This window comes from Teleopsis dalmanni, chromosome 1 (genome assembly GCF_002237135.1).
Source record: "Teleopsis dalmanni isolate 2A chromosome 1, ASM223713v2, whole genome shotgun sequence".
Classification (NCBI taxonomy): domain Eukaryota; kingdom Metazoa; phylum Arthropoda; class Insecta; order Diptera; family Diopsidae; genus Teleopsis; species Teleopsis dalmanni.
This window is the reverse complement of record NC_051846.1, coordinates 214,379,199-214,395,658: the sequence shown is the minus strand read 5'-3', so window position 1 is coordinate 214,395,658 and position 16,460 is coordinate 214,379,199. Positions and strand designations below refer to the sequence as shown.

The 16,460-nt window shown below is 30.3% G+C and overlaps 1 protein-coding gene across 1 annotated transcript in view; it reads right to left on the bottom strand.

Annotated features, from left to right (window-relative positions):
• Positions 1–264: 264 nt before the first annotated feature.
• Positions 265–16,460, bottom strand: part of LOC119671915 (disintegrin and metalloproteinase domain-containing protein unc-71-like) — a gene marked incomplete at its 3' end in the record, with an annotated part of 88,048 nt that continues 71,852 nt past the window's right edge. The window contains 3 exon segments of the mRNA XM_038082791.1: positions 265–411; positions 3,451–3,523; positions 10,013–10,086. Of these exon segments, the coding sequence (XP_037938719.1) occupies positions 265–411; positions 3,451–3,523; positions 10,013–10,086 (294 nt within the window).

The following is a 16,460-nucleotide window of genomic DNA, read 5'->3' as shown; positions in this document are numbered from 1 at the left end:
TTTACGTATTCAGATAATATCATGTGGATTATATAAATCATAGTTTAGCCTTTATGTCAGTATGCGGCATGGAGAGTGCCATTTTTATCTACTGTAAGAACGACTGGGATTTAAGAACTTTTAAACCATTGTACGCTTGTAAATTGGAAGAATAAATTAAATAAATACGAGCTTCTGTCTTTTCTAAGTTTTCAGTTACTTTTTCACTTAAGTGGATTTGCACTAAGTAGAAAAGAGTGGAAGTATTTAAATACGACAACATACCGAAAGATCGCCTCCGTAGAAGGGGTGAATAACGAATGTCTCGTTGCCAATGTGTATTACGCCGCTTACGCCGTTGCACGTATGGAACGCCGCACTTGCTCCAGGATAATCCTTCACTGTGCCATGGTAATAGCAATGTTCGATGTCCTGCAAATAAAAGTAGTTAAAAATTTAAAATGGTTTTGAAATGATTACGTATTATATTTGTATATGCATATTCATACAAAATTATTCTATAATATTTCTGAATCTTACATTCTCAATTTCTGTATAATAGTTCAGCCTATATTTGAATAAAAAAGTGTAAGAAGAATTCTTTCATTGCTGGCTGACTATCAGTTAGAAGAGTTATTCGTTATTCGTGTATAGATAGCTACGTTCTCAATGTTTTAATGAACACGTCTTGCTCATTGCGTACAGTTATTCTTGAAACATATAAATTGATATGTAGATTAAAGAACTTTAAAGGATCCATATAGAATCAATCAGAATAATAATTCTTTAATAGGAAAATCAATGATCGTTGGCTGACTGTCAGTTAGGAGACTTATTCATTACATACTGACGTTCAAGGTTAAAAGGTTATGCTTATCGCATAATCTTCTACTTAAAAGATATAAATTGAAATATAGATCGACAACTTTTGAAGGATTCCGTATAGAGTTTATTTCAATAGGCAATTTTAATTGTCCGGAAAAAATATATTAAAAAACTGACAGGAAATTTTATTAGAAAATTTTGAACGAAATACGTTTTATGTTAAGTTCGAAAGGGTAAATATATTTTTTTAGGTTAAGATTTTTAAATTTTAAAGTCTGTTTTTTTTTATATTATTTTATTCTAACACATACTGTTAAGGAAATTACATTCTTATGAAGTAACACAGCGGCTGCACTACTTTCATCAATATTTTAATATTTTGCAAGTAAATATTGAAATATGCTTTCATATCTTGACTTCACGACCATGTAATATCACTTACTTTAATATTTTTAATAGAAGAAATAAATAACATTTTTGTAAACTTAATTTCCGTTCTTTCAAATGCAAAACTAGTATGTATTCCTGTTTGTCATCCGCATTTGTGAAAACTTTTAATAAAACTTGAATAATCATAAATATTAAAGCTGCTAAAGGCGTATCTTTTTCCTCATAAGCTTAGCTTTAATAAACAAAGCAAAGTTTCAAATTAATATTTATACATATACGTGTATATATACATATATCTAAGAAGATATTGTGTTAGTAATGAGGACAGAAGATATAAATAATATAAAAGCATCTACTTCTGAATGTATTTCAAAAATGTTAAGAACAATTTTCCTCGAAAAAATTATGTTTGTTTATAAAGCTAAATGAACATTTTTTAATATTTCTTAACAATAAAAATAATAAAAAGTCTGAAACACAAAAAAATCCTTTAAATCTCTGCTTCTCGTTCTTCTCCAAGATATCAAAAATATCTGATTTACATAATTTTCTTGTGTGTGCGATAAATTATATTTTTTATTGCGAAATGTAGTTAAACGTTTTAGCACATTGACTACGGATGAGACTCTCAAAATTTATTGCTTTAGAATCGTCTGATGTATTGAACTCAATCTAGTTGCTCCGACTCAAGAAGGTGTTTATGGCAGTGGTAATTATTGATTTCACCCATAAGCGTGCCGAAATTGCGATACGTGCACTAATATTCAAACTTAAATGTATCTTCCCCAAAATATTGAAATACTTTTGCGTGTAGCAGCAAATGGCGATGTGTAATGATTTCTAATATAATTGGATTACTTTGCTTTACTTTGATAGAAGTTGGCATGAAGACTCTCATTTGCTTATTCTCCAAATAAGAAAAATGGTTCAGAAATGTCCAATCCGTAGTCAATGAGGATATTTTGCACTTCAAAAGTCAAATTTATTCGCACATTTTTCTTGTCTATTTTTGCCCAACATTTGTTCGTTTTCCTTCGTTTACTTATGACAAAAATAAAAATCTGAAACGTGCGAAATTTGATTTTTGTTATTAAATTCTTTTCTTTTGTAGCTTCGACGTGATTTTTCTCTCAATATGTCTTTTCACACAAACGGTTTCAGAAGTACACAACACATACGAATATCCTGTAACAACGTGCGGATATACGTTAGCGTTCGAACATCGAATACTGACATCTAGTCTCATATATGCAGACGCACATACTCGCCGAGCTATTTTGAACCATAAAGAAATCAATTACGAACGCAGAAGAAACGGCACTGCAGATATTTCTACTTTGTTTGCACGCGCCGTTTTTTATAAACAAAATTTTTTAAACGAGCCCAGATACATTGAATGATTCGCTTTTCGCTTTTGTATTGGTGTTAGCCCAAGACTTATGGGGAAATGTGGAAAAGAAAATGCTCAAGTTAACATTGTAATTGAAATTCAAGCTTCGCAATTTAGTGTGCTTCCGTTTCCAAATTCAATCAAAACCCAACAAAATTAAGCGAAATCTTCGCCTTTGTATCTTTCATCACGAGTCACGAATTGTGCTTCATCTCTTCTCTGCCTGCTAAATTGTTTACTTTAATTTACCCTCAGACTTAGCTATGCTGTCGCCTTTTGTCAATAATTCAGGTAAAAATTTCAGAGCTAATTTATTTCGCTCCATTGTAGTTGTATCTCAAGCTCTATCAAAACACATACGAATACATCTCATTGTCTGTCGATTTTCTTTTTCCTTTTCGTTTTCGTTATCAAAATTAAAAGGCACAAGTGTTCCCCGTTTGCTTCATTTAACCTTACAAGGATCTCAACGTAAGCCAGACGAAGAAGTTTAAAAATTAAAAGCTGTGAAAAGTGAACGGAAAAGTGTCAATACAATTTTCCCGATTAGCTTCTAATGGGTGTGTCTAACGTAACGATATAAATTAGGAATGAGGCAAAATTATTTTAAATATTTTTAAATCGGGTGAGAATGAGAAAAATAAGCTTCAAATTTCTCGAAAGCTCATTAATGAATCTTTCAAAAATTTTCCAAAGTACAAAAAAAATATTTAATAAATTTAGAAGTTGCAGATATATCTCATACTTGCATCTGTATGAGCTCAATAAGGAATTCATTAGTTTTGTTACCTTTTTTGTTTTCTTTTTACCTTTAAAAACTTTTTTTATTGGAATAATTGTTTTCTATTTATTCTGTAGATACTTACATGTCGATTACCATCTACAAGATATCCGCCTACATGATAATGTTTCTGTTGGATGTTTGGTGACAAAAGTTGCCTGGAAGTGATAAAAATCAATTTAGTGAAAACTTTGCAAAATACAAGAAAAATAAAAGAAATTAAAATAATTGGTTTAATTTTAAATTTATTTATAAATGTTCAAATTCTTTTTGTCGAGGAGTTTTTACTGACACTTTTAGATAGTTAAGTGAATTTTGAATATTTCGCTTTTCATAACGAACAGATAGTATTGAGTTTTTGCATGGAAAAGGCGTTTAGCAATATTCGTGTTTGTATTCTTAAATCTTTCCTAAGAAACATTAAATACTCCTAGAGGTCAGGTGTTAGGCTTTGGTATTACATTGAGCAAACTTCTTACCTTGAACATGATATTCCATATTATATTCTTAGTTATAAAATGCAGAGCGAGAGGCAATTGTAGATTTAAAATCAAAGTTTAAACAAATTAATATTTTCTTCCTGATATACGGTAAAACGCGTATAAGCTGATTTAGTGTGTTATGCAATGATAATACACACATATGGAATTATTGCCTAAAGCAATAAGGAATTCCAGAGATTGAGTGGAACTGGGAAAAATTTGTTGAAATTTGATAACTAAATTGTTAGCAATAATAGTCAGTAGTTGGGGAAAAAAAGTAAAATCTCCATTAACTCTGACTAGCTTTTGTTATATTTTTATAAGGATTGAAATGTTTCTTAAAGAAAAATAAATTCAATAGTCTCCAGATTTACTTTGTTGGAATATTGAAAATAGTTATGTGAACGTTATGTTTTAAAATTACGAAAGTGGAGGAGTTTGATATTACATTATTGACATTGTTTTAAAAAAAAATTAGTAAAAAATGAAAAAAAAATAATTGAAAGATTAAAAGAAAATTTCTGTAGTGGGTCATGCCTGCTAAACTCAACAGTGAGGGGTTTTCAAATAAATAAGAAAATTATTCTATAGATACAAAATCAGTGTAACAGGTGCTTAAGCTCTTTTTCTTTGAAGCCTGAGAAGGTAAACAATTTTTGTTTAAAATAAAAATTGTAAAAAATCAACACGCATGAAACATTTTTATGTCATTTGGAAAATAAAAATAAGAAAAATTTAATTCGAGACATAAACCGTAAATGAGCAGAGAGCAGTGCTATTTATTTTTCCCATAAATTAAATTATGTTTATCAGCTTTGCTCTTTTGAATGACGTACATCTGTCAGATATATTTACGTAGTGTTATATAATTTTTATTTATACATCCTGCGTTGTAGTGAAAACATTTTCCTCCACTCAATCGTAGGTAAACAAATAAAATATTTTGATTTGCTGAAGCAAAATAATAACACAAAGTAATTTATTCCTTCAGATGATGCATATGTTCCACATTAAGAATTTGTTTATGCTTTAAATAAAATTGTCGACTTGTCAGTGGAATCATTATTGAATAATGTGGGAGAACAGCAATTTCCTATCTAAGCTCAAAAATGTGTTGTGGTAATTTAAAACCTATTATATACTGAGATTTTGCGGTGTCTAGAGGTTTTTACCAATTAAATATACAGAAATTTATGATTATAATTTTACATGTGTTAGAGTTCACATATGTTTGCAATTTGTTTCTTTGGATATTCAATAACAGAATAATGCTATAAATTCCTTGTAAAATATTAATATTGTGAAATAATTTGAGGGAGTCTTTAGGTTACATTAAGCTCCTAAAGATACAATTGCATCTGGGCTTCAGGATTTGCTAACAGAACTTTAACTATCATCAAGTGAAATCTCATGTCCATTGAATTAATAGACAAGTATCAAATGGGTTAAATATATAATCAATTAATAGTTAATGCTGATATTTTAGATACAATCTTCTCTGGACATTAAACTCACATTATTTCTCTCACCACATAAATAACAGAAATTAAAAATTAGTTAAGAGAATGTATTTACATTCATATTTTATAGATCAAATAGAGTCCATTGTTTAGTAAACATTTGATAACGTCTTTAAATTTGAAAAAAATTCTAAAATTCTTATGTTTTAAATGGCGGCCATTGTATATCGAACATTTGGCAATCCTTTTAAAGTAGAAAAATATTTCAAAATATCTTATTTTAAAAGTTTTTCTTTTAATTTGAAATGAAAAACAAAATTAAAATTTTGAGTTCAGAAACCAAAAAATCGGTTTAGGCACATTATCGCTACTATTAGTTCTCTAACCCTTCGTTAGTATACCAACTTCCCAGCAGATTTAGGTTATAATTTATTTGGGTCAGAATTATATGAGCAGATTGATGCTTATTTTAAAGTCGTTTTTCTTTTTCCAGAATTTTAACTTTTATTTCGATAGTTGTTTTTTTGTATATTCCTTATTATGTTTATTGTTGAAATTTTAATTACACATTTAAATACACAATAATATAATAAAAATCCGCTTAATATAAATTGTTACACAGTATATATTAACTAAACTGAACGTTTATACTAGAGTGAAATGCGCTAATTAAGAAGTATTGTACAATATGAGTAAGTTTAAGAGAATCGTAGAATTTTAATTCAATTCTAAATTAAAGCAAATGTTTTAAATGTGCAGATTGCTCCGCTCTTTAATTTATCTCTGGATCCATCATTTAGTTGTGTTTATGCAATCTGTGCTTGCCATGACTGTTATCCGCTGTTCTTCATTTGCGCCAAAGGTCAAAAATCTTAAATTTAAGTGTTTTAGAGCCTCGGGCTCATTTACAGTTTTAATTTTTATTTCCAGTATTGCAATTGTAATAAAGGAAATAAACGGCAATGGCTGTGCCAGCGGAAATGCAAAGTAAAAAATGAGGCAATAACAAGCGCAATAAAACCGCAAATAAAATCAAATTAATCTGTTTGGTCTATTTTACATTAAAGGCTCAGCCCGTCTTAAGTCGGAGTCCTGCAGCTGCGTGCCGCTTTTGAGAACATAAATTTGATTATAGCAGTTGAAACTTAAGTTGGAAGCTTTTCACCTTTGTTCATCTTATCCCATCAACTTTCGCACTCTGATCCAACTCAGTTTGAGGAACCGTCCACCTCAGTCAGTCCGTTCTCACATCCTATCGTGGGAGGAGAAGGAACGCACTTTTAGCCTTGTGTTTCGTTTCCGACGAAGACGGGCAAATTTATTTTACGCTTTTTTTACAACAACAAGATGCTGCACCACAATACGCCTATACAAGGCAAATACAAAGCAAAGGACTCTTGACTTATGTACTCGAGGTAAGCGCAAAAATAAAAAATTAAATAAGCCACATAATAAAAAATTCGTTTATCTTTGAACTTTCTTTATATTTCCTTTTCTTTTTTCCACTTCTTCCACTTCATTTTTTATTTATTTTCTTGGTTGTTTTGCCTTTTTTGATTTTATTTTTCATTCTCATTTCGTTTTAATGCTTTGCGATTTTTTTCTTGACTTTAATTTGAGTGTGTTTATTTGCACTTTTATTACGCCTATTTACACTGTCGTTTAGAGACGAAAGGACTTGATGTGAGAAGCGAGAAACGAGAAACGGGAAACGAGGACTTCTCGTGTATGAGTAAGGTAAAGTGAAATAAAATGAAATAAAATAAAATGAAATGAAAACATAATAAGCGAATTTTTAATATACATGTACTTATTAAAGAAAACAAGCTTAAAACAATTTCAACGCGATTCATTATAAATTTACTTAAAGTGAAATTGAAGCACGCCTACATGCACGCGTAAACATAAATGCGCAATTAATGCGCTAGAAAAAATTTCGTACGGAATGGGACAGTAGGCCTAGGCACGGTATCAGACATTCATCAAATGATCCAAGGGGAACTTAAATACTATATGTAATAATAGGTGTTACAAGCCATGTGGTAGGAAGTTACCTGAATTTACATTCACTTTAAAGCAAGTAAATATTTTAAGTTTTTTAGGGTGGCCACACTGGACTGTAGTGCCAAATAATAAGAAGAAATATGCTTAGTTTAATCCACTCAAAATTCAGTCTGAGTTTTATCTCCTTTTACTGCAAAACTGATATACAATATATTTGACCAATCATTGATCGTTCTAAGTGAAATTGGTTTTTATATATTAATAAAAATTAAAATAAATTAAAATAAAATAAATTAAAACAAATTAAAATAAAAATTAAAAATATATTAAAAAAAATATATATATTAAAATTAAAATATATATATATATATACTAGCGGACCCGATTTTCGTTGTCCTGCATGATATACTAAGCGATTAGGGTATTAAACAAAGTAAGAAATGAAAGACAAATAATGTAATAATTTTGTTATTCATTATTTTGAAATAATATCAATTTTTTTAAAAACAATTCGTAATAATGTTTGTTTAATTTCATTTTAATGCGAGTTGATGAACAATATTTTTAGTCAATTCTTGAGAAGTATAAATGAATAAACTTGACCAGTTTTTCAACCCGAGAACACGCCACATATAATTGGCCATGTAAAAAGATCTCATTTTCTACATCTATCCCACAAATATATATATATATATATATATAGCATGGTACATTAGGTCGAATGACATCCTCAGGGACCTCATGATTGATCCCATCATAAAATATATAAAGGAAAGAGCCCTGAAATTATTTGTGAAAACTGACAGATTTACCAACGGCGCGCTATCGAATCTCGCAATGGGTACAGACTCGTCGGGAAGGTGTGCAGATCTAAGGTCAATTATTGCTTAGTCTGATGAAGTGATAAACATTAATGCAGTCAAGGCGTAAAGAGGAGTTTTGAAGAGACCTCGAGTTAATAAAGAGTAAAAGTGCTCAAGTGCACTGGCTCAAATAGCTTCAACATAGACAAATAAGATTTAATAATTGAAGATGTTTAAGTTAATAGTCGTTTACAATCTAATAATAAAAATAAAAATGTATGGTTGCTATTTCGTATATTAACTGAATTGCGTACTTGTTGGCAAGGACTATTTCAGTGAGCTGGAATGTCGTAATAAAAGGACAAATAGGTACATAGGTAGAACAAATTTAGTTAGAAGGGAGCCATAAAAACATCGATAACCACAAAAACTAAATAGGCTGAAAAATAAAAACAAATCAAGTTGTTCAGTCGAATAACCGAAATTCGACTCTGCCAAACATTAACCCTCTAAAAATGGTTAACAAACAAATTCATTAGTAATTATTTTAATGCAAAGTGGAAGCAATCCTACCGTTTGTTTGCATTCGTTTTATTTTTCTGCTCCTGTTACTGGTTATGTTGGTATTTGGGTCGGCTGACTGTGGTGGCTGTGTTATGTGCAAATACTGAGTTTACCTAATGCTACCGCATAAAAATAATAAACGTTAAAACCAGAAACAAATAACAATAACAAAAATAGCGACCAGCGACCAGCACAAACAATAATAACTGAAACAACAGAACAACAAAACAACAAATGAAAGCGCTCCCGACACTTGGTTTTGTGGTCAGCGAACCTCGACGGAATAGGCATAGTGGGCCAGAAAGCATGTCAGGGGTTACGGTTAGCAAGCCGACAAGAGCGCATAAATAAACAGTAAACAAGTAAGCGGCAAGGCGGTAAGGCGTACAGATATGAAAAACTTTTGTGCTCTAATTGCAAAAAGGAAAACTAAAAGGGCCTGCAATGAGTTTGGACCTTTCTTGCGATAAGCTCATAAAAATGTTTATCTTTATTTTTAGATTGTACAAATTTTGCACCTTCTAGTTTTACCACTTTTATTTATTTACTTTCTTCATATTGTAGTAAAGTAGTAAGGAGTTGTAGTAGTACAATACTTCTAATCGCACGGACATTCACACATAAATAAAATTTTATTTCTATCCTAATAAGATTCAAATTTTTGGCTTTGGTTTGCGTTGGTTGGCGTTGCCGGACTGCCGCCTTCATCTTAAGTGAAATTACGCTCATGGCTACACAAATATGTAATCAGCTACAAGAATTGAAACACTCACTCTCAGATATATTTTCCATTTGCGTAAAATTTGTTTTGCAAGTAAATTTCTGATTCTAATGGTAACAATAGAGGTCCATATGCGGACATCCTGTTTTTATATACATATGAATCATGAAGCCCTTTTGTGTTTGCGAACTGTTTCAATTTTATTTATTTCGATGTTGTTGTTTTTTCTTATTGGCAAAAAATTCATGGTTATCACTTAATAAAAATTTAGTGGCTACCTTTTTGCAAATTTATTACGACCCTCTTTCCGGTGAATCAAATTTTTAACAGAAAATGTGGTTAGCGATTCCAGAACTGATTATTATTTACGCCATGCGGGGTCTAATATTGTTATAAATTTTGATTATATACGTTCCCAAGGATATTCGGTTTATTTAGGAGAAAGTTTTAAGAAGTATTTATTCCTTAGCTTTAACTTAGAAGTAGTTCTTGAAAATGATTCTTAATTTCTAATATTTTTTTGTAATTATCTATCTATCATAAATCAAATAATGGCTTTATTGAGTCATAATTTATTAAAAAAATAATTTTTTTATTGTTTTACTGTACTTACGAGTTTAATTCCAGATCTAAGCGAAACTTATGATTAAACGCCTTGATAAGAAGTGAGGTGCGGTGAAAATGTTTCTGTAAGAAAAAAGATAATTAAATTTGTTATTTGAGTAACTGATTTTATATATAAATTAATAAATGGTAAATATTTATTTTAAGAAGTTGAATATATAAACTAAAGTTGTTCAATAGATTGTAAGAGTGGTGGCTCAATATTATACATAATGCGTATAAGGTTATTTCTCTTAATATAGGACATACGAAGAGAGAAGTTTTGCAGCTGTGTAGTTTTGTTAATTTCTCATCAGCCCATATTTTATAGAAAAGATACATTCAGTTGAAAGATTTAATTTCAAAATATAGTCTACTCCAATGTAGTCGTATGAAACGCATTTATATATATAAAAGTACGCGAATTTTGATGACGTTATCAGCAGAGTCTGTATTGAAGTATTTAACTTAAACGTCGATAATACAGGAAAAGAATAAAAGAAAAACACCAAGAGAAAGACGCATAGCAATTGAGTCCAAAAAGAAATCAAAACAAAGAAAAACAGCGGAAATGAAAATATTCAATTGAGTGGAAAGACAACTTCGCGGGAATATGTAAATATCGAAAGATTCAAAAAAAGCCTGAATAGGAAATACAAATTCATAGCTATAATGATAATAGCAGGCAGGCTTTCATATGGGGAAAGGTATAAGCAAACAGTCCATGGCAGCATTAGTACTTTTGATTCCCTACTATAAGTGAAAATTGAAATTCCTTTAAGTTTTCTACTGGGACGGTTTGGTTTAGCGGTGGTAAAATATGATGCGGTCGTTACTAAGTATACAAAATAAATTTAAATTTTTTGTATCTGGCAATGTGTATCTGTCCACACAGATCTGAAATGAATGATAGAAAAATTTAAATAAATTCCGAAATAAGGCAAGAAAACATTTTAATTTGTTTAACGAGCATGTTGACGTAGACAATTGAAGGCTTTCCTATTTGAAGACTTTCGAAAAATTTCAAAGTGCTGCGGATATTTCATTATTGTGCTTTTTTCGTGATTAGATCGAAAATATCTTTGAAGCTATTTCAAGTGAAACATTTTAATAAGAATTAAAGTGAACCACGCTATTATGCTATTCGTCTTCTTCCACCACCACCGCCTTTTCCACTTTATATTTTTCATTGTTCGTTAAAGAAATTGTTAAAAAATGTAAATTATGCCGATTTACTTTGCGCAGTAAAATTACAAAAATTGAAGAAAAAATTTTGTGTTTTCCAATTAATTTTCTCTCTCAGAATGTATTTGAAATATATTTAAAAGCACTACATTTAGGCGTGGCAATTAACTTTCAAGAAAGCAATCTGTGTGCGTTAGTTTTCCTTGTGAAATAGAAAGGAATCTAAACATTTCCAAGAATTTTAATACATAATAAGAATTTTCAGTGTTGCCACAAATATTAAAGACATCACTGTTAAATTTAATTAGCAATGCATACCATATAGTACAATTGTCATACTCTCCATTCTAGAGCTAAAAGCATTGCACCTACATACCTGCTAAAGCATAGCTTAAAATTTCTGCCACTTTCACGTATCAAAGTGATTCATACTCTGGTGTGAATATTCTGAGTACTTCTTAAACTAATCTTCCATTTTGTCATGAATGAGCATTATAACTGATATCCATATTAACTATAAATCTTGTAAAATTAGTAGCTGCTTTTTTTAATACTACGAATCTTGTGTAGCAAGCTTGCCACGGTTAACATGACTGACTCATATTTGGAATTGTCCTCGTTTCCATGTTTTGCCTTCACTTGAGTTTGCATCTTTTTCTTGAAGAGTCGTACATCACGTCGTATTAGTATTTACGCACTTTGTGTTTGTGTTGGTTTATTATGACTTTGTTGTTGTTGTTGTTGTGTATGTTATTGTTGTTTTTATTTTGTTTTCTTACAAATGTCAAACTGACATTTGCTGTCAACGTAGTCGCTGAGAGCTCATTAATATTTATCACATGAATTTGTTTTGTTGATGTATGCGTAGGAAATTGCTGGTCCAAAGCAAATTTGCAACTATGTAGCATGTCTACATATTAAAAAGAAGAATGAGCAGACATGCTAACAAAGCATATGCGACCACACATATGCAAATTATTGTGTAATGATTTCTGTAATTAATGCCACAGTAATTTTTGCATATTCCGATTTTAGCAAGAATTAAACCATTTCAATTGCGTTTATGTATTCATTACCTTTCAACACCTTGATTGGCTTGGGTAAGAAGTTATTTGCATATTTAATACAAACGTACAGATTCCGAAAGAAACTTGAGAAAACTTGACATATACCTTAAGATTTAAAATTGTAAAATGAAATTGAAAAAACTATTATTATTGTTATTCTTTTCCATATAAGATAGAATCTAATTAATTATTTCACTTTTAGAGTATTTTATAAGTCAAAATTTAATATAATGTAAAGACTTAAAAATAAAAATCCATCAAATATTTTACCTCATATTTAAACAAATTCATTAAAACGGGAGATGATTATGAAATTAAACATATATACAAATATATAAATTAAATATGGGTAAAGATAACATATTAAACAAGTGGGTATTTCAACTTTTCAACAATATATACTTTTTTTTTGCAATTAAAAATTTTGTTTCTAATGAAAAAAATAATGATTGCAATAACGAAATAACTTATCCAAATGTGTTGGTATATGGTAGTAATCATCGTCATTAATTTGAAAATCTCGATATATAAATTTTTGTTAACGTGAAAGAATCTGGTTCAATGAATTTCAAAAAGTACGATTAATATTACTGCTTAGTATATATCTTATTTTTCACAAAAATTCCTTTTTAAGTTCAATTATAATATTCAGTTTATTTATATAAAACGAAATGAAAATGAACTTATCATTAGTTAAGTATTTAAGCCAATCTCTTGCAATATTTTAAAGAAATATACAAAATATATAATCTCCAAACATGAAATTAAATTCCTGTCTAACGCCCGCTTTGGAAAAATAAGGGACGATTATATATAGCAAAGAAGAAAGGAATTGCAGTGAGGTACAACGAACATAACTGTCATATCTCATACGCGTTTACCCACAGCAAATATTGCTTATCTGTTGAACTGAAAGAGCTTAAATAGAAGAAAAACGGAATAATCTGAAAAGAGGAATGCCACTTAAGTGCGCACAGGTGTTTCTATGTAGTTTTCTTATCTTTGTAGAGTGTTTCTCATATCAATTTTGACACAAACGGTAAGAAAGGGAAGAGTTAGTTGTATTTCATTCTGATGTGGGCTAGTAGAGCGGGAGCTGGTGTATTTAAAACCATGCTGTACATTTTCATCAGTTGCGATAGTAATTTATCTTTCGAATTCTTCACTGTAAATCAGGCATGGGAAAAATATTTGTATTTATCTGCTCCTTGAAGAATACTTGAAGGTACGGTGCTCTTTTCGACATGACTAAACTGCTGTAATTTTTTGTGCTTTCGGTATATTGTGGCAGATGTAACATTCGGAATATGTTTGTTTGTCGTCGTAAAGTGCTTGGAAAATAAATGATAAAAATCCTTCACGCGAAGTGGTAAAAAATAAATATGAAAACAATTTTTACTCTCCTACAACTTGTTTCAGATGCTCATTTATGGTTTTTGTTGGCAGTTGACTTAGTTAAAATTGACTTAACAAAGTTTCAATGAAAATTTTTAAATCACGCCACAAAAGAAAAGAAAACTATGTGTGAGAATTAAATTTGTTCCTTAAAACGGACAGCGAAGCTTCTGTTGCTCGCTTTGTTTGCTTTGTTTGCTTTGTTTGCCCTTTCCTAATTTGCGAACACCAACCGAAGCAATCAACGAACAGGTATATGGCATTCCTATCACGTAGTATGTATTTTGTTCGTATTCGGTCTCAGTCACCTAACGCACTCACACACACATAAACGAACACACACACATACATGTTATAATATAAACGCTATAAATAAAATCCCAAATACTTGTGCACAAACAAAGAGACAAGCAAAATGGCGTACTTTGTGTGAAATATGGCGATATTAGTGAACAATTTCTTGTCGTTTCTGCTAAACTACAATTTTATGCGGTGCTTTGTTATTTTTAAGTTTAGAGATTGCGTGGGGTATGCCCGGAATATTAATTGAGTTCATAAAATATAAAAATTAAAAAGAATATTAAAGTAAAATATAAACCCAATGGAAATTCGTACGAAATGTGTTTACAAATTGCAAGTTTGGGCGCCTGAAATATTTATATGCAAATTTGAAATTTGTGTTTAAAGATATTTGTTGTGAAAAGAAACGCTAAGCTCTTCTGCTCAACAAATAACTCAAAATTCTGGATTTTATATATTTAAGATGAGACTTAAGAAATTTAAAATCTTCATCATTTTTTTTTTCTTCGGTTTCTGTTTATGTTAGCAACTGACGTAGGAAGATAGAGAACTGACATATCAATTTTTATATTGGAAAAATGTGTCGTATTGGCCATTGGGGTCACAAATACACTCAATACTTGAACTCCCAATAAGCAAAGTTAAAAAACAAATACGGAACTTGAAAGGAAAATTCGCGTCCTATCAAATTCAGTACTGCAGTGCTGACCTTTTACCGTGGTGCATCATAAATTTTGAATCTGTTCCAGACTGACTAAAATTCTCGTTAAAAGTACTGATAAATGTTACCGCAAATGCGACAAAAATTCTATTATTCCGCCGCAAAATAACAATTAACTTTGCGCTGAATTACGCGAAAAATTTCGAATATTCTGCCTGTATGCGGATTAAAAGATTAAAGGCTGAGATATGGAAAATGTATATACACTGAAACAAATAGAATGATCCAAACTACAAAAAACTTCATGCGTTTTAGTTATGCCATAAGGAGGAAAATAAATTACTGCACCAAAATTGCATTCTGAGGTATTTCATATTCTGGGATTCCTTGGTATTAGTGAATCTTACTCTGAGACAATAAAAATTATTTATTTTTTAATAAACTTGTATTTTTTCTAAAGCTCAACTTGCCCGAATAAATTAAATACGTACGAGTGTATGAAGTGGCCCACTTGTAAATGCGGTAGGTTTCGTACCTGATGTGCGTCTGCCGTGAAACGTGTGTGGAATTGAAAATCCTTTAATGGAAAGCGAAACAGGGTTTATTGAAAATGAAAGCAGGACACATAATAAAAATTTTCCTTCTGTCTCTAAGGCGACTAAAACAATATTGTGAGCAGAAGTGTGCGAGTGCTGAAGTAAAAATATCTTTCGTTTCATTCATTATGCCATTCATGGCATACGAGCCTTGACTCGTTAATTAGCAAAATTGAAATTGATTCTGTGACCATCATTATATAATGGATTAAACTGTAGATGAAAGTGAATTATTTTGTTTTATTATTTCTCTTAATACCTACATCTAGTCGTGACTTCTCAATTTCAACAACAAAACGAATGATAACATTTGATAATACATTTTTCCTAGGCTGCAGTACTATATTTGCATTAAAATTCTAATTAATGTATAGAATATTAAATAAGAAATAAAGTATGTACAACCGATATTTTCTTCTCTAAATAATTGTTAACCAAATAAAGATTTACCGAAAATGTTTAGCAATAGATAAGTACAGATCTAGTTCTTTAAGAAATGATACATATCTGGCAATATGCTGACAATTTACTGGATTTGTTTTCAGTATTTAATACTTATATGAAGAAAAAACTATTTCATATAGTTTAAATATTATTATTAGAAGGAATACTTGTACGAAATACTGGTATCGGAATTTTATCTCCATTCGTGTATGGTGTATATTGGATGCAAACCTTAGTGCAGTAAGAACAACATATCTTTCTATTATTTTTCTTAATCATTACATAGCCAATGTAAAGTGTGAATGTGTATAATCTGTGTAGTTTGGAAACGGTACTGCTTCTTAGGTTTAAAATTGGTATTCTACTAATGCTAAGTGTAAAATATTCTCGCTAATATAGACTTTTATACGATAACGAAAAAAATTATGCATATAAGCAAGAGCTGAAGAAGAGAATAATGATTAATTGACCAAAAAATGATGGACTTCTTTACGGGCTTCTTTAGTATCTTTTAAGCTGAAACCACCATAGACATTCAAAAAATTTAATTTAAGTCGGTTGGGCGGTTTCGGAGATGAGTATGTACAAACACAGTGGTTCAAATTATTTTAAATTAAAATAATTTTAGAAAAAAATTAATGTAATTATATATAATTATTTTCTAAGACCTAAAATTCATTTAACTGCAAGTGCTAGACATCGTTTTCGTTGATATATAATTAAACCTGCTGATGAATGCTTTAATTTTACTTAGAATGATACGTTTATACATTTTACAGACATATTTGTCATTACACATAATTTAAATAT